At 42.7% G+C, this 23,901-nt stretch overlaps 1 protein-coding gene across 6 annotated transcripts in view; it reads left to right on the top strand.

The window, feature by feature from the left end:
• The first annotated feature begins 289 nt into the window (after positions 1-289).
• MALT1 (MALT1 paracaspase) overlaps positions 290-23,901 on the top strand; it is a 43,380-nt gene continuing 19,768 nt past the window's right edge. Inside the window, exons 1-9 of one of the 6 annotated variants that reach the window (XM_083465864.1) lie at positions 290-369; positions 4,740-4,906; positions 10,044-10,165; positions 10,983-11,133; positions 17,160-17,338; positions 19,311-19,407; positions 22,219-22,251; positions 22,620-22,646; positions 23,693-23,725. In XM_083465864.1, coding sequence (XP_083321990.1) covers positions 4,816-4,906; positions 10,044-10,165; positions 10,983-11,133; positions 17,160-17,338; positions 19,311-19,407; positions 22,219-22,251; positions 22,620-22,646; positions 23,693-23,725 — 733 coding nt within the window. In that variant the 5' untranslated portion in view covers positions 290-369; positions 4,740-4,815. The other 5 variants (XM_083465860.1, XM_083465863.1, XM_083465859.1 and 2 more) reach the window with 5 other exon arrangements.

The following is a 23,901-nucleotide window of genomic DNA, read 5'->3' as shown; positions in this document are numbered from 1 at the left end:
TTTTGCAACTTGATTATTCTGTAATTTGTAAGGTCAGTGACCTCGCTTCTCAGCCTTTTTATGACCGCAATAAACCAGGGGCCCTCTTTAAGATGAGCACATCTGCCGATGCACTCACTGCTTGGCATGAGAGATGCTGCCTGGCATGAGAGATACAGATATTTTAAAATATATTTTAAGCTCATTTTAAGAATACAGGTGTTTGATCAAAATATAAGCCTTGATTAAAATGCAGACTATGAACAGATGCCTCAACATTTCATTGCACAGGTCCAAACCTATAATGCATTGCTTATTATTATTATTCCTACCACCAACACGGCACCTTGAGCTTCTTGCGAGAAAGGCGGGAGGCTGCTAGAGAGATAGGTAAATGAAAATGAAATTAAAAATATGCACGCATTAACCCGCCCCCCTGATTTTGGAGAGGGGCCACACAGGTGCCTCCCTTTCAAGCCTGGCAAACACGAACTCCCCTCTGAGAGGCGCGGGAAAGGCGCGCGAAATTTCGGAGAGGCGGCGGCGCGGCCTGCCCGCCTGCCCCGGTGTCGGCTTCCCCACAGCCTGGAGAGGGCGGGCGGCTGAGGAGAAGCGAGGCGAGGCTCCGGCGCGGGGCCTCCGCGGGCTTCCTGCTACGACGGGGCGGGGATTTCCTGAGGAGTTTCGCGGCGCCTCGCTTCCCTTTCGCTTTTTGCACGCAAAGTCCGAGGGGAAAAGAAGTCTTTCTGAGGGTACGGGCTTCTTCCACCGGCACCGGCGGCCGCCGCCCCTTCGCTTCCCGAGCATGGCGGGGTCGCTGCCGCCGGCCGCCCCTCTGCCCATCCACCGCCTCGAGGAGCCGCTGCTGAGGAGGCTGAGCGGCTCTCTGGACCGGGCGGCTCCGGGCAGAGGCTGGAGGGACTTGGCGCAGCTGGCCGGCAGCCACCGCGGTGTGAAGCTGAGGTGAGGCGAGGTGTAAGGGGTGCGGGGACCTCGCTGGTGCCTCAGGCCGTCGAGGGAAAGGCAGGCCTCCTCTCTCTTTTTGCGAGGCTTTCGGGCGCCACAGGAGTCTTCGTCGACTGGCCCGAAACCCGTTTGTGGGCGCCTTGCGTTGATGATGATGATGAGGAGGAGGAAGACGCTCCCCCAGCGATGCTGGATGAGGAGACTCGGGGCAGGGCGAGAAAAGTGCTTCTTCGCACACAGTTTAAGCAGTGGAACTCGCTGCCACATGACGGCCGCCCAATTGCATAGCTTTTAGGAGCGGGCTAGAGAAGGCTAAGCCATATGAAAGAATCTTTCATATGTGGTGGACCAGTAAGAGGGTAAAAGAGTATTGTGAAATACAGTGGTAATAATAATAATAATAATAATAATAATAATAATAATAATAATTTATTATTTATACCCCGCCCATCTGGCTGGGCCTCCCCAGCCACTCTGGGCGGCTTCCATAAAAACCAAAAATACAGTAAAATATCACACGTTAAAAACTTCCCTGAACAGGGCTGCCTTAAGATGTCTTCTGAATGTCAGGTAGTTGTTTATCGCTTTGACATCTGCTGGAAGGGCGTTTCACAGGGCGGGCGCCACTACCGAAAAGGCCCTCTGCCTGGTTCCCTGTAGCCTCACTTCTCGCAATGAGGGAAGGGAACCGCCAGAAGGCCCTCGGCGCTGGACCTCAGCGTCCGGGCAGAATGATGGGGGTGGAGACGCTCCTTCAGGTATACTGGACCGAGGCCGTTTAGGGCTTTTTGTTGGGGATAATTCAGATGGAAACTTCCAGGTGTCAAAAAAGGTTATTTATGTATGCCACTACTGCGGCTCGTGTTTCATTAGCCCCAGAATGGGAAAAGGAGCGAGGTCCCAACCAAAGAAGAATGGCAACTTAAACTGATGGAATATGCGCAGCTTGCTGACCTAACATATAGAATAAGAGAACAAGAAGAACATGCGTTTAAAGACTATTGGAAAATGTTTATTAAGTATGGGGGGGCATTGTGTACACTTGAAAACGTCGGCAGCAATAAGATAAATTCAACAGTGTAAATAAGTTTTGATGGATGTAATAATGGAATTCTGAATGGTTTAGTTTATGTAAAACATGCAGGGATTTACCGTATTTTTTGCACCATAACACTCACTTTTTTCCTCCTAGAAACTAAGGGGAAATGTCTGTGCGTGTTATGGAGCGAATGCCTACAGATGGTGGGGGGATCTGCTGCAGTCGTGAGCAGAGGATCCATGGTTCCCCTTCCTTCCCTCCTCCATGGCTTGCTTTGAAACAGCAAAGCGGGAGAAGAGCCGCTGAGTGGGGAGGAGAGAGGGACAGAGAGCCTGTTTGCTTTAAAGGAGCAAAGCGGGAGGGGAGAGGAGCCTTCTCCTCTTATACCCCTCTTCTGCATTATTAACAGCATCCTTCTCCACCCACCCCACGCGTGTTCCTTGTCCCTTGAGTGCTTTTCTTTCCCTCCCCACTTAAAACGTGGTTACAAAGCACGGATCCACATGGATCCTCAGGATTTTTGCATTGGGCTACCCCAAACTCACCGTCAGATCACATGTCTGTGGCCACAGCATGAACCACAAAAATCATACATCCGCTGTTTCATTTAGAATATTTTTTTTCTTGTTTTCCTCCTCTAAAAACTATGTGCGTGTTATGGTCGGGTGCGTGTTATAGAGCGAAAAATACGGTATGTTATGCAAAATGAACAATGGAAAGAGAAGAAGTGAAGTCATTGATATTTTAAGATTGTTTAAAGGAAAATTCTAAACTGTAAAACAGAAAATTTAATCAAAATTTATATATATATATATATATATATATATATATATATATATATATATATAGGCTAAACTAAAACGAAAAAGTGTCTGCACATTTGCAAAGCTAAGCAGGGTCCGGTGCTCAAAAGGATATGTTTGCATGATACTCTTGACATGACGGTTTTGCTCATAGCTGAGTTAATGGGGGGGAGGGGGGAGAACCGCCTTCCCCTAATCAAAATCAATACAGATCTGAGGTTCTGCCCTCAAAAGCCTCCGCGCCCCCCAAAAATGCTGGCTACACCCATGACTGAGTTCACTTCTATATCCTGCATCGTGGACCCCCCCATAGTGTTGTTGGGTGGTCTTCTTTACAGCCACAGCAGGCACTGTAATTCTACCAAATGCACACTTCTGCATTGACTCCTGAGACAGACGGATGCCAACCCAACAAAAGTAATAGATTGGCTTTCAAGAGGTGGGACCAGGAGGAAGATCAGTCTCCCCCAAAGTTATCTCAAACCTCTTCGCTGTTTCTAAGGGCCGAAAGAAGTGATAATGGGGTTTGGGGTTTCCTGGAAGGATTTACACCACGGTATGTGTTTCGCAATGGAAGACATGTCCCTTTTAGGAATGCATGCTTTCATAAAATGAATGGGCAACATAATAAATGGACAAAGCACAAATCAAATTAGGCAACTGGAAGGGGTGTAACAGTGGCCAAATCTAAAATCAAAGTTGTAATTAATTTTTTTTTGGGGGGGGGGTGGCAGCTATATATTTATCTGCCCAGCTCTTCAGGCATGCTAAAATTGGTATATTAATAATTTTCAGTACCTTTCCCCCTTTAATATTTAAATAGCACAAGAGAAGTGTGTGCTATTGAGCTGTCATGTCTTAACTTATTTCAAAGTACAGTATTCCAGTAAAAATAATTTTCAGGTGGATCTTGGAAAAGCAGACCGTAAAAGTAGAATAGAAAACTTCAATGAAAAGCGAGGGGGGAAAGACCTGACAGTGCAGGTAAAACATAGCCATAGCAGCTATCCTTTAGGCTTCCTTTAATGGGTAGTTGAATCAAGGCAGCATTTAAAGGATAACGTATTGGACTCTGTGTTTCTTCCCAAAGGAACCCATCATGATAAAAGATATAATCAGCTAAACACAATTATTACATTTCATAGAATCATAGGATTGCAGAGTCAGAAGGGACCCAAGAGTCATCCACTCCAACCCCCTGCAATGCAGTGTATTTATTTCAACAATTTCATAGAATCATAGAGTTGGAAGGGACTCTGAGGATCATCCAGCCCAGTGTTTCCCAAAGTGGATGATACCCCCCCTGGAGTGCACTGGGACGATCTGGGGGGCGGGGGCGGGCGGTAGTAGCCTCTGGATGGCAGGTTTCCCATTTCAGTTTGTTCTGTTGTCCAAGATAGCCAAATTGTGAGCAACAGTATTCTGATACTGGGATTCATAACATTGCATGAATCCTTCATCAAAGTAAATATACACTCTTTAGAAATGAGGCTAATGATAAGCTGGAATATTATAGACAAGAGAGTTAAGTAAACATGGGGCTTAAAACATCACTGTAAATACAGAGTCATATTTTTGTTAAAAGGAACCGAGAAGTTGTATTGAGGAAGTGTTTGATATAAATAGCTGGGCAGTCTACATTCACATATTTCACTCTAGCACCAGAACTCGTTTTTGAGGCATGTTCCAGGGGAGAAAGGTTTTTAGTCCCATAATTAGTCATAGTCATATCATAGTGGGACGTGGGTGGCACTGTGGTCTAAACCACTGAGCCTCTTGGGTTTGAATCCCTGTGGCGAGGTGAGCTCCCATTGCTCTGCAAGATGAGCACTGCAACCCCATAGTCTCCTTTAACTGGACATAAACTGTCCAGGGGTCCTTTACCTTTTTACCTTTCATAATTATATAAATATAAAAATATTTTCTTTTTTATATTTTATGATTCTTTGCAGTTCCCTGGAACTGGAACAGTGTTCTCTCCAAGTACTGGAGCCTGAAGGAAGTCCGAGCTGGAGTCTTCTTCAACTAATGGGAGAGAGAGGTTGCACTGTGTTGGAGCTGACAGAATTGCTGCAGGCCTTAGAACACACTGAGGCACTTCAGTGCCTCAACCCCCCAAGTGAGTTTATGGTTCTGCTAAATCTGAGTTATGTGTTATGTTGAAAATTTGGAAAGTGGCTTGGCTCTGCTGGTTCAGAACTTGGAAGGCTTCCAAAATATTGGAGGCTAAAATCATAACTGGGAGGGAAGGAAGGGAAAATGGTCAGCTTTCTCCTCTCATTTCCAGTTACCTGTCTTTTTTGGAGCTATCAAAGTCCCTTCAGCTTTCTTCACCTGTTGGGAGGGAGACTTTAAAGGTCTACATGTGCAGACTCAGAGTCAGGCTACTTTTATGCTAAGTGCAACATTTTCCAGACTGGTAGCCACTTTAGTCTCTTGCAGCAAGAACAAATACAAATACCTTGGTTTATGAACTTAATCCATTCCGGAAGTCCGTTCTTAAACCAAAACCGTTCTTAAACCGAGGCACGCTTTCCCTAATGAGGCTTCCCGCTGCCGGTGCCCTTCCACCATTTGGAATCCATTCTTAGACCGAGGTAAAATCTGGACACTACTTCCTCTTTTGTGGAGTTCGTAAACCGAATCATTCATAAACAGGACTGTTCTTAAACCGAGGTACCACTGCACTGGCAAATATATTATGGAAGAAGCTCTTGTGGACCACAGTCCACCTCACTAGATTTAACATATGTAACCTGGCAATCCATGACCCAGTGTACTTAGGGTATGCTAAAGACCAAATATAAAGCAGACTTTCAGAAGCCAGGGTTCTGATGCAGTGAGCTGCCACACAGGCAAATAAGTATTTAGGATGGGGTGGAATGACAGCTATACGAGTCGCATGAAAAGTAAAGGTAACAGTATTGGCCCATAAGAAAAATCCCATGCATATCAGGGCAATACGTTTGTCAGGCCAACCACAGTATCATGAAATAGTGTGCAGGCTTTTGAATTCTCCAGACCTCTTCATCATGCAAAACAAAAATGGTAAATAAGGCAGAGTGGGGGAGTTGACTGCTGGTAAAGCCATGAGTCTGTGTCTTGAAAGAGTCTTAATACAGAATGTGGTAGGAAGTAGCATGCATGCAATTAGGCTCTTTTAGTTGGCACCATATCAGTGTAGCATCTTGCCTTAAGGTGTTGAGTTGGCCTTGTATGCAGTGACAGCAGCGTGTACTGGACCTCTGGTGTGAGAATCCATCACCTTTATTGGAGGTACTGTAGAAACCCCTTGTTTTAGTCCAAGGCTGGTGCAGGATGCATGATGGACAGAAGGACATGGAACATCTCTCATGTGAATTTTGGCTCCACAAAGCCGTCTTTCTCTCTCCCACCCTTTTTAATAATATAATTAATTATAATTATAATTTATTACTTAGGGCTTTAAGGCCCCTCAAACTATTGAGATGTTATTGCACCAACATTTTTGGACTCATTTAAGGTTTCTGTATAATTTACCATTTAAACACCTAGTATCATAGAAAACACCTCCTTGTTGTAAAGTAACCAATGCTAAGCTTTCTAAATACAGTGGTACCTTGGGTTACATACGCTTCAGGTTACATACGCTTCAGGTTACAGACTCCGGTAACCCAGAAATAGTGCTTCAGGTTAAGAACTTTGCTTCAGGATGAGAACAGAAATCGTGCTCCAGCGGCACGGCAGCAGCAGGAGGCCCCATTAGCTAAAGTGGTGCTTCAGGTTAAGAACAGTTTCAGGTTAAGTATGGACCTCCGGAACGAATTAAGTACTTAACCCAAGGAACCACTGTATTACCAGTTGAGTCTTAAAACAAGTTAAACATTGTCACGTTATCAGAAACCAGACATTAAAATCCATTATCAATAACCAAATATGAAAGAGAAATAAATAAAAAGTGGGTGGGGCAAAATCGCTTCCTTTCTTCTGTTAGAGCACATAAAGAAAAATTTGCAAAACGTTGCCATTCATAAAATTTCTTAATTTATATTTCTTGTTTCAAATTAGTTGTTCTGTATACGACTTCACATGCCTGTTTATTATCATTTGTTTATATTTGGAAGTAGAGTCAGATTAGAGTGGGGGGAATGTGTCTGTGTGTTTAGTAACACAAAAAAATCAAATAGGATGTACAGATCAATCAAAGGCAAATAAAAATCAAAGGCAATCAAAGGCAAATAAAAAAATAACTGTGACTGTGAATGAGTGAAGTACAGAGATTGTTTACATCTTCATCTTCAATATTAAAAAGTAAATAAAACCGATGGGTCAGAATTTACATTTAAATGAAATCAGATCAAAAGCCATTTTAAAAGTAGAATTGGTTGGGGAAGAGGGCAGTCTGAAACATGAAGGCAAATGCCCCCTCCATAGCGATGCGTGAATCATGAATGGAATTTTATTTCACAACAGAATAAGATAGGTGTGCCATGCTGGTTGATTACTTTAGCTATGTCAGTTCAAGCTACTCTGTACATCTGTGTATACACAAAGGATGGGGTTGCTTATCAGCCACAGACCATGAAGGTGAATGTGGCTATAATGTTGCCACTTTGCAGTAGTGCTGAATAAAAACAGGTACAGTACTCTCTGCTCCTTCTGAAAGTTCTCTAACAGCAATCCCATCAAAATTCCAGGCAAATGAGAAATATACTGCTTGCATATGTTGACATTGTAACCTTGACTGTGTAGAGAGCAAATTGAATTTAATGACCATCTGCCAATGCAATGTAGAGGTCAAAGTCTTCAGTGTTGTGATTTTATTCACCTTTATTGGCTTAAGGTCTTCATTGGCGCTGTGGTCTAAACCACTGAGCCTCTTGAGCGTGCCGATTGTAAGGTTGGCAGTTTGAATACCTGTGACGGGGTGAGTTCCCGATGCTCTGTCCCAGCTTCTGCCAACCTAGCAGTTCGAAAGTGAACCAGTGCAAGTAGATAAATAGGTACCGCTATGGCGGGAAGGTAAATGGCCTTTCCGTGCACTCTGGTTTCCGTCACAGTGTTCCATTGTGCCAGAAGTGGTTTAGTCATGCTTGCCACATGACCCGGAAAGCTGTCTGTGGACAAATGCTGGCTCTCTTGGCCTGAAGCAATATGAGTGCCACACCCCATAGTTGCCTTTGACTGGACTTAGCCATCCAGGGGTCCTTTACCTTTTACCTTACCTAAAATATGGACAGTGTTCTCAGAATATTTTAATGGCATGCATAGAGATAAGAACCTAGTTAACTACCCTCTAGCCGCGATTCTTAAGTTCAAGCTAGCATGGCACGGCTCATATGTCGTATGAATCCATAGTGAATGTTTAACTGCAGTTTACTGCAAACAAGCAACAAACATGCAGCTTTAAAGTCTGTGATTCTGGCCACATTATTATTATTATTAATAATAATAATAAAAAAATTTATTTATATCCCGCCCTCCCCAGCCAAAGCCGGGCTCAGGGTGGCTAACAACAATAAAACAGTACAAAAGTACAACACAACACAACACTCTAAATCATTCATTATAAAATTAATTCAAATCAAGCCACTGGCAACCATTGGGCCAGAGCTCCGCGAAGATTGCCGAGGGAGGGGGTCAGGCTGTGCCCTGGCCAAAGGCCTGGTGGAACAGCTCTGTCTTGCAGGCCCTGCGGAAAGATGTCAAGTCCCGCAGGGCCCTAGTCTCTTGTGATAGTGTTCCACCAGATCAGAGCCACAGCCGAAAAAGCCCTGGCTCTAGTTGAGGCCAGCCTAACCTCTCTGTGGCCTGGGACCTTCAAGATGTTTTTATTTGAAGACCGTAAGTTTCTCTGTGGGACATACCAGGAGAGGCAGTCCCGTAGGTACAAGGGTCCTAGGCCATATAGGGCTTTAAAGGTTAAAACCAGCACCTTAAACCTGATCCTGTACTCCACCGGGAGCCAGTGCAGCTGGTATAGCACCAGGTGAATGTGATCTCACAGCGAAGACCCCATAAGGAGTCTCGCTGCAGCATTCTGCACCCGCTGGAGTTTCTGGGTCAGTCTCAAGGGCAGCCCCACATAGAGCGAGTTACAATAATCCAGTCTGGAGGTGACCGTCGCGTGGATCACAGTGGCTAGGTCAGGGCGAGAGATGTAAGGAGCCAACTGCTTAGCTTGGCGGAGATGAAAAAATGCCGCCTTTGTTATAGCTGCAATCTGCGCCTCCATGGAAAGGGAGGGGTCGAAGATTACACCCAAACTCTTAACGGACGGTGCTGGCACTAATTGCGCCCCCGCAAGAGATGGGAGTTGCCCCCCCAATCCCATATTGTCCCGTCCCAGCCACAGGACCTCTGTCTTCGAAGGATTTAGCTTCAACCGACTCCCACGTAACCATCCAGCCACAGCTTCCAAACATCTGGTCAGTGTGTCTGGGGCCGAGTCAGGATGGCCATCCATCAACAGATAGAGTTGGGTGTCATCAGCATACTGATGGCAACCCAGCCCAAAACTCCGGACAAGCTGGGCGAGGGGGCGCATAAAGATGTTGAAAAGCATCGGGGAGAGTATCGCACCCTGAGGTACTCCACACACCAAGGAGTGGCGCGATGACAATTCCCCCCCAAGCGCCACCTCTGTCCTCGACCAGAGAGAAACGAGCGCAGCCATTGAAGGACTGTGCCCTGGATCCCCACGTCAGCAAGGTGGTGGTCCAGGAGTTCGTGATTGACCATGTCGAAAGCTGCTGACAGATCTAGAAGAATCAGCAGCCCCGACCCGCCTCGATCCAGCTGTCTACGAAGATCATCTGTTAGGGCAACCAGAGCCGTCTCGGTTCCATGATCAGCGCGGAAGCCGGACTGGAATGGATCCAGAGCCGATGTTTCATCCAGAAACCCACCAAGCTGTTCAGCAACCGCTCTCTGAATCATCTTACCCAGGAACGGAAGATTCGAAACATGAGAGGCTTGGGCTTGCTTTGTCATCTGAACCCAGCCATGTGGTTTGTTTCTCTCTAGAGAGAGTCCCAAGTCAAGGTTTGTTCTTGATTTGCCACCCATGGTTTGCTTGGGAGTACCAAACCTCCAGCTTGGGTTCGGCTGACACAATGATTTCAAAAGCCACTGAGATGTCAAACAAAAGAAGTAACAGGACTTTATTCTCAAATTGTCTTGCAAACAATTCACAATTAGGTTAATAATAAAACATCAAGTGTAAATTGTTTAATCTTCCGTATTAAACATGGCTTGTCTTTTTTTTTTTTTTACAGGTATAATGATAGTTGTAGAACCAGAATCTCAGGCTGTTCTATCTGGCCAGACAGTGAAGCTAAGCTGCTGGGCAGCTGGTTATCCACTTCTTCATTATCAGTGGTTCAAAGAAAGCAAAGCGGTAAATCAACTTACGAGGAAGCTCTGGGAATAACGGGAGTGTTGATAAGTAAACTGTGAAGCAAAATGGTCATTATTCTTAGCTGGTAAATAAAACTGCCAGTATCATAATGCCATTCTGCAAACCAATGGTGAGACCATACTTGGAATGTTGTGTACAGTTCTGGTTGCTTCACCTTTAAAAGGATATTGTAGATCTAGAAAGGATTCAGAAAAGGGCACCCAAAATGGCCAGGGAATTAGAGCAACTCGCCTATAAACATTTGGCCTTTTTCTTTTTGAAAAAGCGAGGTTTATTCAAGTAGAAATGGTGTGGAGAAATTGGAAATACTAGTACTCATGGCCATCCAAAGAGGCTGGATATTGGAAGATCCAGGATAGCGAAAATAAAATAATTATTGCACAGTGCATAATCAAAACTATGGCATTTCCTGAACAGAATGGAATTCCCTCCCACAGGCTATCAACTTGTAAGGCTTGAAATTCTTGATGAATTCTTTGAGGATAAGATTTTTTTAAAGCTATGATTGCTATATTCTGCCTCTGCTGGCTTGCTTCTGAATGCCAGTTGCTGGAATAACATGGGGAGAGTGCTGTGGTATTCAGGTCCTGCTACCTATAGAGATCTGGTTGGCCACTCGGTTAACATAATGTTGGACTACATGGACCTTTGGCCTGATCCAGCATAGCTCCTTTAATTTTCATATGTTAAGTTCAAACTATAATCATCTTTGATTATAGTTCTTGTATGAAAAAACAAGTACTATAGTGCTTTATCCTCCATTGTTGCAATTTGTGTTTTTGATTTTTTGTTTCAGGTTCCACGTGGCAATACCCAAGAACTGGTGCTCAACCAAGTAAGTGCAGAGGATGCTGGTTTTTACATATGCCGAGTAAACAGTGACTATACTTACCAGTTCAGCCAGTGGGCACAGCTCGATGTCTGCGAAATCCAAGGAGCTTGCCATGGTGAGTTAAGAAGCGTATGTCGTACAATAAATGCATTCTGCTGCGACGATGATGCTTTTGGGTCTTTGCGGCCAGTGGGTTATGGCTGCTTACATGTTACTTTTTTTCTTCTCTTGGTAATGATTGTGAAGAATGTCTCAGAACCGGCGTAGAGCCACTGATGATGGAATTTTCCTCCTGCTCTATAGTTCCTGCTTCCAGAAAGTACAGGTGTTCCTGTCCGTTATTCTCCATGCCTCCATCTTGAGAACAGGATTGTTCCCCCCTCTTTTTTCTGCTTTGTTTCACCTTGCAGTCACTTCCTGTAAGTAGTAGAATCAAATGGAAATGCTTTTCCTGAGGCTTACCATTTCACCTAGCAGGTGCAGAGGGTTAATGTTTCCCCTCGGATAAATGCCCTGCATAATGAGAAGTCGCTTGTCACGAGTGTGGCCTTTGCGTGACATCTTAGCTTTCTTTGTGGTGGGAGGTTTTTCCCCATTAGGGAAGCTTTCAGACTTGCCACCACCTGCAGCCTGAGTTAATTCAGTCTATAAAAAGCATAGCCATTTGATTCCACTGGCTGCATAAAAGGGCCCCGAGTTACAATTAAAGTATATGTTCAGATCCCTTCCTACCCTTCAGTCTCTTTTGGTCTTCCCTAATATAGGGCTTATTCAGCTGCTCAGTCAATGCAAGTCTCAAAGTCATTTTTGTGATATTTTGTGATAATCTCTGCGTGATTTATTGTTCTCCCCACCCCAGTCAGCCTCTGCTTGAGCAGGCAAATAGAGCACATACAAATAGGACCATAGCTCAATAGTTGGGACAACCCAGCCAGATGGGTGGGGTATAAAATTATTATTAGTGGTAGAGCACTTGCTTTGAATGCAGAAAGTCCCAGATTCGATTTTTGGCATCTCCAGGTAGGGCTGAAGATGAGTCAATAGTATGATACCATGATCTTCATGAAATGGTTGTGAGGCATTGTGAGGAGATAGTTCACCTCTGTCAAAAAAACGTATTCAGTATAGATTTGTTCTCCCAAACTGAGAGGGGGAACGTGCAGGTTCAAACCCCCCCCCCAAATCCCCACAGCCCTGAAAAACTACAAGTGAAACATTCACAAAATGATGGTTTATTGTGGAGAGGGGTACTTTTTACTACAGCTGCCACTCAGTTAAGGACTGGGTGAGTATTCTTGCACTCAATAAAAAGAGGACATTTAAAGCAGCTATAGTGGAGTAGATAGAGTTGTTACAGTCTGCATTCAGTAGATGAATTTGACAATTGCAGTAGCTGAGGGAAATAATGGCATTTCCCCTCAACAAAACATAGCCCACTGAGTGCAGGGGAAATGTGATACCTTGCAACAGAAGTACAAACTCGAGGGAGGATGTCTAGACTTTGCACACTGTGTTATTTGTTATTCTCATATGCTACCTTTTCTTTAAGAAGCTCAAGATGATGGTGTATTTGCTTCACAGCCTATGAGATAAGATGGAGAGGGAGGGAGAGAGAGAGAGAGTTGCCTCAGACTACATAGTGAATTCTATAGCTGAGTGGGGATTTGAGGCGGAATTTTCCATTTCCAAATGTTACAGGCCTAGACACTGTGGGTGGTATCCAGCTAAGTTTTAATCAAATTAGACCCACTAAGATTAATGGACATAGCTTAGTCATGTTCATTAATTTCAGTGGGTCTACTCTGAGTAAAGCATAGTTGTACCACAAGGAAAACTAAGAGTACCGTATTTTTCGCTCTATAACACGCACCCGACCATAACACGCACATAGTTTTTAGAGGAGGAAAACAAGAAAAAAAATATTCTAAATGAAACAGTGGATGTATGATTTTTGTGGTTCATGCTGTGGCCACAGACATGTGATCTGACGGTGAGTTTGGAGTAGCCCAATGCAAAAATCCTGAGGATCCATGTGGATCCATGCTTTGTAACCACGTTTTTGCACCACTGCGACCCTAGGCAACAGTGGGTGCGTGATTTTTTTGGTGCAGGCTGCAGCCATGGACATGCTATGTTATCTGATGGTGAATTTGGGGTGACCCAGTGCAAAGATCCTGTGGATCCATGCTTTGTAACCACGTTTTTGCACCATTGCAGCCCCAGGCAACAGTGGGTGCGTGATTTTTTTGGTACAGACTGTAGCCATGGACATGCAATGTGATCTGATGGTGAATTTGGGGTGACCCAATGCAAAAATCCTGAGGATCCATGTGGATCTGTGCTTTGTCACCACATTTTAAATGGGGAGGGAAGGAAAGCAAAAAGCAAAAAAAGATTCTGATTTACCAGCCGCGTGTAGAAAGTATAGATTAAGATATTTGATATACAGCATATAAATCCAGAGATTTCCATGTCTCACTCTGCAATCCAGCCTGCTGTTACTTACGAGCAGGGAAGCAGGGTTTCTCTTCCAAACAAGCATACTGTCTCCCTCCAGCAGTACATTGCTTGGAGAAGCTGTAATTTGGAGGGGGCCTGGGGGCAGGGCTCTCTGCTTTTGGAAAAGAAATGAGAAACCTACCATTGTAAAGCAAAAGTCATTCCCCCCACCACCACCACCCAAGCCAGCCTCTCTCTCTCTCTCCCACCTGCATGCTTTTCGGCTGCCTGCGAGTCCCTAGAGCACAGAGAGGAGGAAGTGGTGGGCTGGAGCCTGCGCGCAGTGTGACTAGGGAAGATTAGAAGGAAGGACGCAATCCTTTCCTTAACCCTCTGCTTGCCAGGAGGGCAGGGGATTCCCTGCTCTTTGTTGAGTTTGAGCAAACGCAGCAACAGAAGAAGGCGGGCAGTAAGACCCTGAGGCAGAATGCAGGAAAGCTTCTGCCTTCCCTCTTCCCTCCGCCTGCCCGCCCGATCTTAATTTTTGCCTATTTTGCCCCTGCGCTCCGGCGAGTGAGCTCCAGGGACCACACATTCGCTCAATAACACGCACAGACATTTCACCTTACTTTTTAGGACAAAAAATCTGCGTGTTATAGAGCGAAATTTACGGTATATTTATTGCTCCAAAAACTAATTATCTGGAGAGGTCCTGAGAATCATGTTCTGTGACCTTGTTTTGGTTTCACTAAAATTGCTTGAATCATCCACAGCCGTAATGAGCATTTTCTTCTGCCAGGTTCCCTTTTTCCACAGACACCAGACTACACTTCTGGTTTCAGAAGGTTAAGTTACTTCCCAGTTCATAGTACACTACCCTGGAAAAGTTATGATTAATTATGCCAAACTGTTCCGTAATTCGTGAAATTTTGATGGCGTTCCCGGCATCCAAAGGCAAATGTGCCACCTTGAAACTGCACAGAGAAGAATCTGTTATAAAGCAGTACATAACTGTAATTTTTGCAGAAAACTGCAGTATTTTGTGTGTAACATTATACCAGGGAAGTATGCATATGAGGAACACAGTGCAATTCCAAGGGAGCAGGCCATGACCCTGGAATGAGCCGTCCTACCCCAGCTGTTTATATTATTGTCATCACTCTCCTAGCACTATGGTTTGTGCAAGAAATGCTCTTCAGTCTTTTCTGACTACCTGATCTTAAAAGAGGATTTCATATTATTGTCAAACTGTTCTGACGTTACACTGATTTTTGCATTTATGCATGTTCAAATGATCTACAGTTAAGAAAAAATGGGAGTGCTATAAGACTCCCCCAGGAGGAGAGTTCAGATGCTGTACGTTTCTCTCTTTGATTAAAAAAAATTAAATTTACAATCTTTATAGGCCATTTCTATTAACATTAGATGTCCTTCTGATAATTTAAATAGCTACATTTCCAGGGGATTGTTTGAATTGAAAAGAAGGTCTTGATGTCATATGGCGCTTAATTTGTTCGGCTTTCTTAATTTTTATTATTATTAATTGAATTTATAGCTGAAGGAGCCCATAGAGACCAAAAGATTTGCAGTCAAAACATTTCCCTTACTTAGGAGGTCAGAGCATGGCTCTTCCTCAATCCTCCATTTAATTCTTTCTCCTGCCCCTATTCTGTGTTCAACATTTGTGTCAAGGCATGATTAGCTGTTAAGCAGGGTTTGTAAAGCTGCATATGCCACACTCTGGTTAATTGGTAACAGTAGAAGACTGGGAAAGAAGCATGTGTGCATATGGTTAAAAACACCTAAGAGATACGGAAATATTATTCATGTTATTTGTGAAAATCGGTTTAGTTGTGTGATGGATGAACTGACGTGGTAGTAGTGAATAAGAGAATGATCAGCAGGAATGCCTCTGGGAAAGAACAAATGATTCCTTGGCTGGAACCCAGTTACCTGGCTGTTGGGCACATCTTGGGGAATTTTCTGTTTTGAATATTTCCTGTTTCGAAATTATTTGTATCATGTATATAACGGCTTCAAGAGATGTCTTTAAATGTATCTCATGAAGCCATTACACGCACAAAATACCTAGTAAATTATTTTGGTGTCTTCTATGAAAGCAGCCTTGTATACGTGCAGAGCACATCAATTGTTGGACCTCCTTGAACACAGTCTGCCTGCTCTTCATGTCCTATAAAATGAGAGCATCTGGAGCTGTAGGAAGACCAGAGAGTTTCAATGCATGCAGTACATGATGATGTTGAACCTTTAATCCAAAGCCCTTGACAGGTTAGGTGGCAACTGCAGCATGTGTCTGGGTTGTCTAAACCTTTTAATCCATGCACGCTGACACATGATTGATTGACCACAACAACTGAGTTAAAAACTTCTGACGGACCTTGCTCTGCTTTAATGGTACCATGTGTGCACTCTGTAGTGCCACACATTCAGTGCATACCTAACATCTTGCTAGCTTATGTTTGTGCATTAGAAATATTTGGCCACAGAAGCTTAGTTTCCGCTTTGTTTTGTTTTAAATACACTTAGGAACATGCATTAATTAATTCCAGGTTGTTGTTGTTGTTATTCAGTTATTGCATTTATAGCCTATCTTTTTCTCCAAGAAGCTCAAGGTGGGCATACATGGTTCTCCTTCCAATCAAGCACTTCTGATACCACTCCCATTCCTGGGTCTGAAGTGCAACTCCTTCAATGTACTCCTCTAGAAATACACAAGCGACCTGTGAAGAAACAGGAAGACTGATGCTATTCCCTTACTGTCCGTGGCATTGAGCTGTGTAGAATGAGTCTGTGTGTGTGTGTTACGCAGATTGTATTTGGCAATGCTTTAGCGTTAACAGGAAACAAAATGCAGGAACTCAATGTGAGTTTCTCAGAGCGCCTTGGAGAAAGAGGAGGACGTCACTAACTTGAAATAACTTGCTGTGCAGGGTTCTGATCTTTACTTTTTAAAAAAAACTTTTCAATTAGCTTATCTATTAAGGCAAGATATTCAATAGTTAATGCAGTTTGAAACCTAGGCTGTTGCTTTTGCTCTGTAGAGTAGCAAGAGGACCCTTCCTCTGTCTGCTGATTTCCTGTGTAAGCCTCCTCCCCGCTCCCCCTGAACCCATCCTCACAATCTCTCTTCCACACTTGCTGTGGCAAATGGTTGTTGTCGGCATCCATCTGTCTCGAGAGACAATGGAGTGCGTCTCCAGGGGTGAAGTCAAGCTGCTGTGTTAGCAGCAGCAGCAAAGTGACCTCCTCAGGGTGCAAGCCATTTATATCCTACCCTTCCTCCCAGGGTTGCAAATGCACAAAAAAGTTATAACTGTGCTATTAAAAAACAAAATATATTTTAAACAATTAAAAGCATCTTTAAAAATGTGTTTTTAGAAAAGCAACTAGGAAGGGGTATGTGGCTGTGCAAGGTGGTGAGCAGGGAAGCAATGAAACAATCCTCTTGCTGCTTCTACTTCACAAATTTTGCAGCTCCCCTTTCATGGGTCTTCTGCTAAAAAGAGGTAGCGCATGTTCCAAATCTGTTTACTATCAAATCGTGAACGTTGTTGTATTTTTAAATTGCTTTTATATAAGCAAGAGGGTTGTTTTTTTTTGAGAGTTGTATATTTTTACCATCTGTTTTTACCATCAGCTGCTAAAGAATCTCAAATTCCCTTTCTTAATCTTGCATTTAAGGAAACTGTCCGGATTTACCTGAAAAGAAAATACATATTTACATCCATCCACAGTGCCAAAACCTGCTAGTAGGGGAAACGTTGAGTCTTCAGTGCGGAGCTATAGGAATCCCTATGCCACAATATCAGTGGTACAGAAATGGCTCTCCGCTGCCTAATGGTGATAAAAAGGTCTATACGGTGAGTCTTAACTCTTTTGCCTTTGTTTGTTTGTTTGTTAGATTGCCATAAGTAATATTTCCAGCTTGGCAGGCAGGAGTTACACAGCAAATACTGTAGCTATATACGCAATACTATTACCATAAAACTAAAAACATTAAAATCAGAAAAAAATCAAACAGCAACTGTTCACATCTCAGGACCTGATAAATTCAGGTATTTCCAAATGCTTGCAGAAAAAGATGAGTATTTGGTCTATGGCAGGCAGGTCCAACTCTCTAGAGACACAATATGTCATCCTCCCTACTTCAAACACTCTGCCACCGCGGAATGGAAAAAAAACTTTCAAAGCGGTGACGGTGGCAATGGGACATAGCACCAGGGGTGGGGCGCGGAGCGATCGATCAGGAGCACGCAGGCGATCACTTTTTTTTAACACCGCGATCGACATGGAGCACCAACATGATCTACCTGTTGATCGCGGTCAACCGGTTGAACATGTCTGGTCTATGGCAACCAATGAGGGAAGCTGAATCTCCTGGAGGCGGGCATTCTGTAGCTGGGATGCCACAACCGAGAAGGCCCTGTGAAACCAGCAGGGTCCCCTTTGCAGACCTTAATTGCCAAGATGGCATCAAACCTAGTAGCACACCGTCAGCCAGTGCAGTTCTCACAGAATGAGTTTTATGTGATTCTGGTAAGACAAATCACTTAATACACTAGCAGCTGCATCCTGCACCAACTGCAACTGCCAGACCATTTTTAAAGGCAGCCCCTTGTGGAATATTTTACTAATTGGCAATGAATCATGTGGTAGGTGCTTGTCTCCTGGCCATTTTGAGGACAGTGGATGCAAGTGAGGGGACATTTTGGGTGATGGCTGCTTGTTTGTGGAGCTCGCTTCCCTGAAAGGTCCGTCAGCTCCTTTCTGGTTGCCTTTTAGATGGGACCAGCATGTTTTTATGTTGGTCTGCTTTTATTAGGAGATATATTTTATTGTTGTTAGGATTGCTTTTAATGGCTGTAAGCGAGGGTTTATGTGGGATGGCTGATTCGGAATATAATAGTTTTACTACTCTTTCCATTTTAATATCTTTAATTGTACATTTTAATGCTTTGTTTTTAAAATGTCTTCCATTTTTTCTGTACTCTGCTTTATAAAAAAATACATCTGGAAAGGTGGCCTGGAAAATAAATAATAAATAAATCAGTGTTATCCAATTTAAATTAAAAGCCGCCTGGAAATAAATACTTTTTAAAGCATGATCTTGAAATTCTATATATAAATGAAGATGTTCTTTAACTTCCTAGTGCTCTTGTCATTAGCATGCTGATAATATCTGCTTGAATCTCTTTGGAGTACTGAACTCTGAAGCGAGTTTAATTGCATGTATCCTATTTCCTAAGGTATTAACTGGGTGGGTAGAGGCAGCACACAAGGTCTTTAATAGTTCATCGTTACTTCAAATTTCATGCAGAGCTAGATGCAATCCTCTAACACAGTGACCTGTGCAAATATATCATTAGTTTCATGAAATGTTGGTAACAGTTTTGTTCTTGGACACTAAAGTCTTATTTTAGAAAACTCTTCTCTCCCTCTTAAAATTCATATAAGATGTGGATTTCCCCCACCCCTTTGCACCCCTGTAGTAGACTTAAGACAGCCAGCGTATTAGGACAGGTCATGAAAGGAAGATTCAAAATCTGCAGATCTGAATCACCTCCCCACAAGATAGCAAAACTTGTTGGTTGGTTTGTTTTTTTAAAAAAACTTGCAAAAAATAACATAGAACATGTGGCAGTTGTCTGTGTTAAGGGATAAAACAAAGGTTTGCCACCTCAGTGCTTAGATTTCACAGCAGACGATTTGGGACGTCTAAGCACAGTCTTCTAGAGTTTTTGGGTATACAATTTTTTTGTTAAGTCTTGATCTTAGTACTGATGGAATTATTGAGAATGCAGTTTAAGTATATCCTACCAGATATCCTTCTAGGTCTCCTGCATAGACACCGAACACCAAGGTACATATTGGTGCCGTGTATACAACAACCAAGACAATCAAGAAAGCAGGAAGATAAAAGTCGTTGTAGGTAAGAAACTTCTTTATTGGGTGTAATAAACAGAATCTGGCGTTGAGTGCTCATTAGTGAGCCTACTCAGTGACAAACTTTGCTGCCTCCGTTGCATCCATATTTTGCTGTCTAGCTTTTCCTGGTAGAATGGAGTTTTTTACATTCTGGCCTGAAAAAAGGTGATAGAAGCAATGGTGGCTCACCGTGGCTTGTTTGCAAAGCATTTTGAGGATAAAATCGCTTTCATCTGCTGGGGCCTTGACTCCACTGTTTCATATATTTCTTTATTTATAAAAAAATACATACTGCTATTGATTTTAAAAAATCAAAGTGCTTTACAACATAAGAATGGCCTCCTGGATAAGGCCAATGACCCAACTAGTCCAGCATCCTATTCTCACAGTTGCCAACCGGTAACAACAATTTTTCGTAAAATCATACAATAAAAGCTACATATAACGTTAAAATAAGAAATTGGCTAGCTGTTGTTGGCAGGCATTCTCTTAACGCCTGCATAAGCCTAGCAGAATATTAAAGTTTTCCACAGGTGTTTAGAAGTTCAATGGAACCTGCTGGAACTCAACTGATAAGAGTATTCCACAGTCCTGGACCATGACCCTAAAGGCTTGTTTTCTTCTTGTCAGAGGAGCCTCACCAACTCAGGGAACAATCGATGATGACCCAGCAGATTATCTCAGTGATCGAGCTGGAATGTAAAGGTTCAGGTACCCTGGATGTAAGCTGTTCAGGGCTTTGGAAATTATCACAAGGACCTTGAATCTGATTCGGTAATAGATGGGCAGCCAGTGCTTTAACAATGGTGTCACATGTTGCTCTGTTGTGCTGGATGAGCTTCAGTTAGTCAGACCACTCCTTAAGAAATTCGCCCTAGATTCAGAAAATCTAAGTCTAGTTTCCAGGCTCAGTTCAAAGTGCTGGCTTTGACCTATAAAGCCCAATACCCCAAGGACCGCTCTCCCCACAGGAACTGAACCAGACCCTGTAATCATTATCTGATGCCCTTCTTCATGTGTCCCCTCTGCATGAGACCTGGAGGATGGCAATATGAGAATGGGCCATTCAGTGGTGGCTCCCTACTTGTGGAATGCTCTCCCTGGGGAGGCACACCTGGCACCATCTTTAATTTTAGATGCCGAGCAAAATCTTTCCCTTTAATCTGGGCTTTTGGCCCTTGATTTGAAGGGTTTCAGGTATTTGCAGCTTCTTTTAATGGGGCAGGACCTGTAACACACGGGCTTTATCTGCATAGTTGTATTTTTAGGTTTTATTGCTTTTGAAGGGTTATACTTTGCTTTAGTGCTCGTATTGTGTTTGTAAGTCACTTTGGGTCACTTTTTTGAGGAAAGCAGCTAATAATAATACAGTTTAGTACATAAACATCAAGAACTACTAATGAGAAGTTGGATCACATATGATTCGCATGACACTTTTTTCTGGGACATGCTGTGATATGCTGTGTACATCTCAAAACTTGACCCAAAGAAAATTAACATATGAAACCTTTCAGGCTCAACCTCTTGATGCTGAACACCACCATAGCAGCCACTCTTGCAATTATAATAAAGATTTTTGGCATGATCCTCTTTCACTTACACAAGTTTATGACCTTGTCTAAATTGCTTAACCTCTGTGTTCCTCCAAGCTTACTCATTTCTGAAATAGTTAGACTTGCCAGCAGCATCATGTGCATATGAGAAACCTGACGCTTCAGATTAGCAGATAGGATCTCTACATCACTTATCAAGTTTCTAAGTCTGCTACCCATTACTGTATAACAAAAGTTAATTTGAGTTCCTAAGACTTGTTCACATTCACGAAAAGTATGTATGTGATTGGTGCCATAATCCCTTCATGCTGTTTTGAGTAGTCAAGTCGGGACAGCCTAAGAAAGTAATGTGCAGTTCGCTGAATTAAAAGAATTTTCCTCATTTTTGCTTTCATTTAATGTTAACCACAAAAGGAGGCTTATAAATATGTGTCTGTATATACTGTGCAGGCACAATCAACATAGGATTTGACTTAGGAGGTGACATTAAGTGATTATGAACAAGAACTTTAGTTCAAGATTCATCGTATGGATGCAAGTTTTTTATATGTCTTATGTTGTAACTTGCTGTCTGGCTATGCAATAGAGAATGTCAATAGGTAGACCAATGATGCATCTGCTACAGAATGGAGGTTGGGTTTTTTCTCCTCTGCAAAATATGTCTTGGCTGTCTTACTTACTTGTGAGAAGGTGATATATAAATATTTTTTAAAATAAATACAGTGGTACCTTGGTTTACGAACTTAATCCATTCCGGAAGTCTGTTCTTAAACCAAAACCGTTCTTAAACCGAGGTGCACTTTCCCTAATGAGGCCTCCCGCCGCCGGTGCCCTTCCACCGTTCAGTTTCCGTTCTTAGACTGAGGTAAAGCTGCTGGGGCTGACATGTGTTGGAATCCAAGAGTATTCCCCAGGTCTGATGTACATGTGCTTGTTCTTTTGATTTCTTTCCATTTGTGGCATGCTGTGATCTCAACAGGATTATCTGTAGGGTCCTATTGGATGGCTTGTTTGCCCTTGGACTGGAGGTTTTTGAGCACATTTTGGAAGTGATTAGTTACATGATTCCATGCAGGATTAATTTGGCAGCATGCTGTCTTGTGTATATCAACACAAGGTTCAAAATTATGTATAGTAGCAGCCGAACAGAACAATTGCCTTAACGCTACATTGGATTCTACATTTTCTTTATAAAACATGATTGTCATAAATGCAATCAAGAACTTCATTTCAGTATTCTTCTTTTTTCCTTAAATCTCAAGGTGGAAAATCTATTGCAGTAGAATGCTCTGAAGGTAAACTTATTGATGAATTCTGCATGCTGGGAATTCAGGAGATTATGGGATCTATCGCTAAAATAGAATTGTGCACTGTGTTGGACCATAATGCTATATACAGAGCTGATGTAACATAATCTCATATTTATGCATGAGCTTCTCATTTCTACCTTACAACTTCCACTGCATATTTTTTTCTATCACTCTGAAGGTGGAGCTGCTTTATCTGTTTATCATGTTAAAGGGATCATCATGAAATGTTATCAGTAAACATTACTTTCCTTCCATCTCTGACTTTGTTAGATGTAGCAAAATCCTGCTCTTCAATCTCTGTTAACGTGCTTCTCAAATACATATTTGTCACAGTTTTCTGTTTTCTTTTTCAGAGGACTTAAGTGGCCTTGGAGGGCCTGGTAAGTAAAACATACTTTTTAATTGTGCATAAGTAAAAACATAAAACAATCAAAAGGACTTAAAATCTAAAGAGCACAAGACCAAACAACCAAATTTAGATTTGAGTTTGTCATTTCAAGACCACCTGTTCACGTGCATGTCAGCCATAGTTCATAAGCCTTTCTAGAATATAGTTGGCCTTCATAAGCCTTTCTAGAATATAGTTGGGAAAGGTGGTATAAAACTGAATCTGCCTCATTGCTTGAGTTAGCATGGAGTTAATGATGTAGCTTTGAATGGCCTAATGTCAAATAGGTACGATGACACCCATCAGGTGTTTGGTAAATCTGTGGTATCAAATAATGACTCCATTAGGGATTGTGCCAAGCATTTTGTTCCCCAAAAGGTCATGTCAATCCTTCTCTGGCTAAAGGAGCACATGTCTGCTTTTTGCCAAGCACTACTGTAGATTCCAAAATACTCCATCACATTATATATTCGGTGGGTTACATGCATAGGAATGGAATCATTAGGAGTTATACATTGCTTGCATAGAATATTTGCTGTGCCTTGATACTGCAAGCAGCGCAGTAGTAGTAAAACATCCTTTTATACAGCATGGAGACAAGGGTTGGTTATCTCACATCTTTGTGTAGTTTACACCAACAGAGGCCTACTCTACTCCCATCTCCCCCAAGCAGAATCCCCCTGTCTGTCACCAGTGCTATATTGCAAATTTATATCTTGCAACATGGCTGAACATAAGAGGATTGGATGGTGATGTACTGCATGTTTTCAGGATTGTAGCCTGTTTGGTTCTAAATTGTACTAGAAATTAGAATACATGAAAATTATGTGAACCACCCTGAGATCTTCAGATGAAGGGGGGTTTACAAATGTAATCAATAGAATTAAAAAATCTACAAACCACATTGTGGATGAGAAAAATGATGTAAACATATTTAAAATGTAAACGACATGTAGGATCCAAGCTGAAGAACATTTTCATTTGCAAAATATGTTGACAACAGAGTGAACCTTTTCATTCATATTTTTTTTTAAACAGATCTTAAAGAACCATTGTCTGAAAGGCAATTTGGTGAGTAATTAAATTCTTCTTTAGAAACATGGCTATAATCTAGAGCAGCCTTCCCCAGTCTGGTGCTTGCCAGATGTTCTGGACTATAACTCCCATAATATCTAACTCTGGCCATGCTGGCTGGCTGGTCTAGAGAGGACTAGATTGGGGGAGGCTCATCTCTCAGTTTCAGTACT

Source organism: Podarcis liolepis (assembly GCF_965112155.1).
Source record: "Podarcis liolepis genome assembly, chromosome: 11".
NCBI classification, from domain to species: Eukaryota; Metazoa; Chordata; class Lepidosauria; order Squamata; family Lacertidae; genus Podarcis; species Podarcis liolepis.
This window is presented reverse-complemented; position numbering and strand designations above follow the sequence as displayed.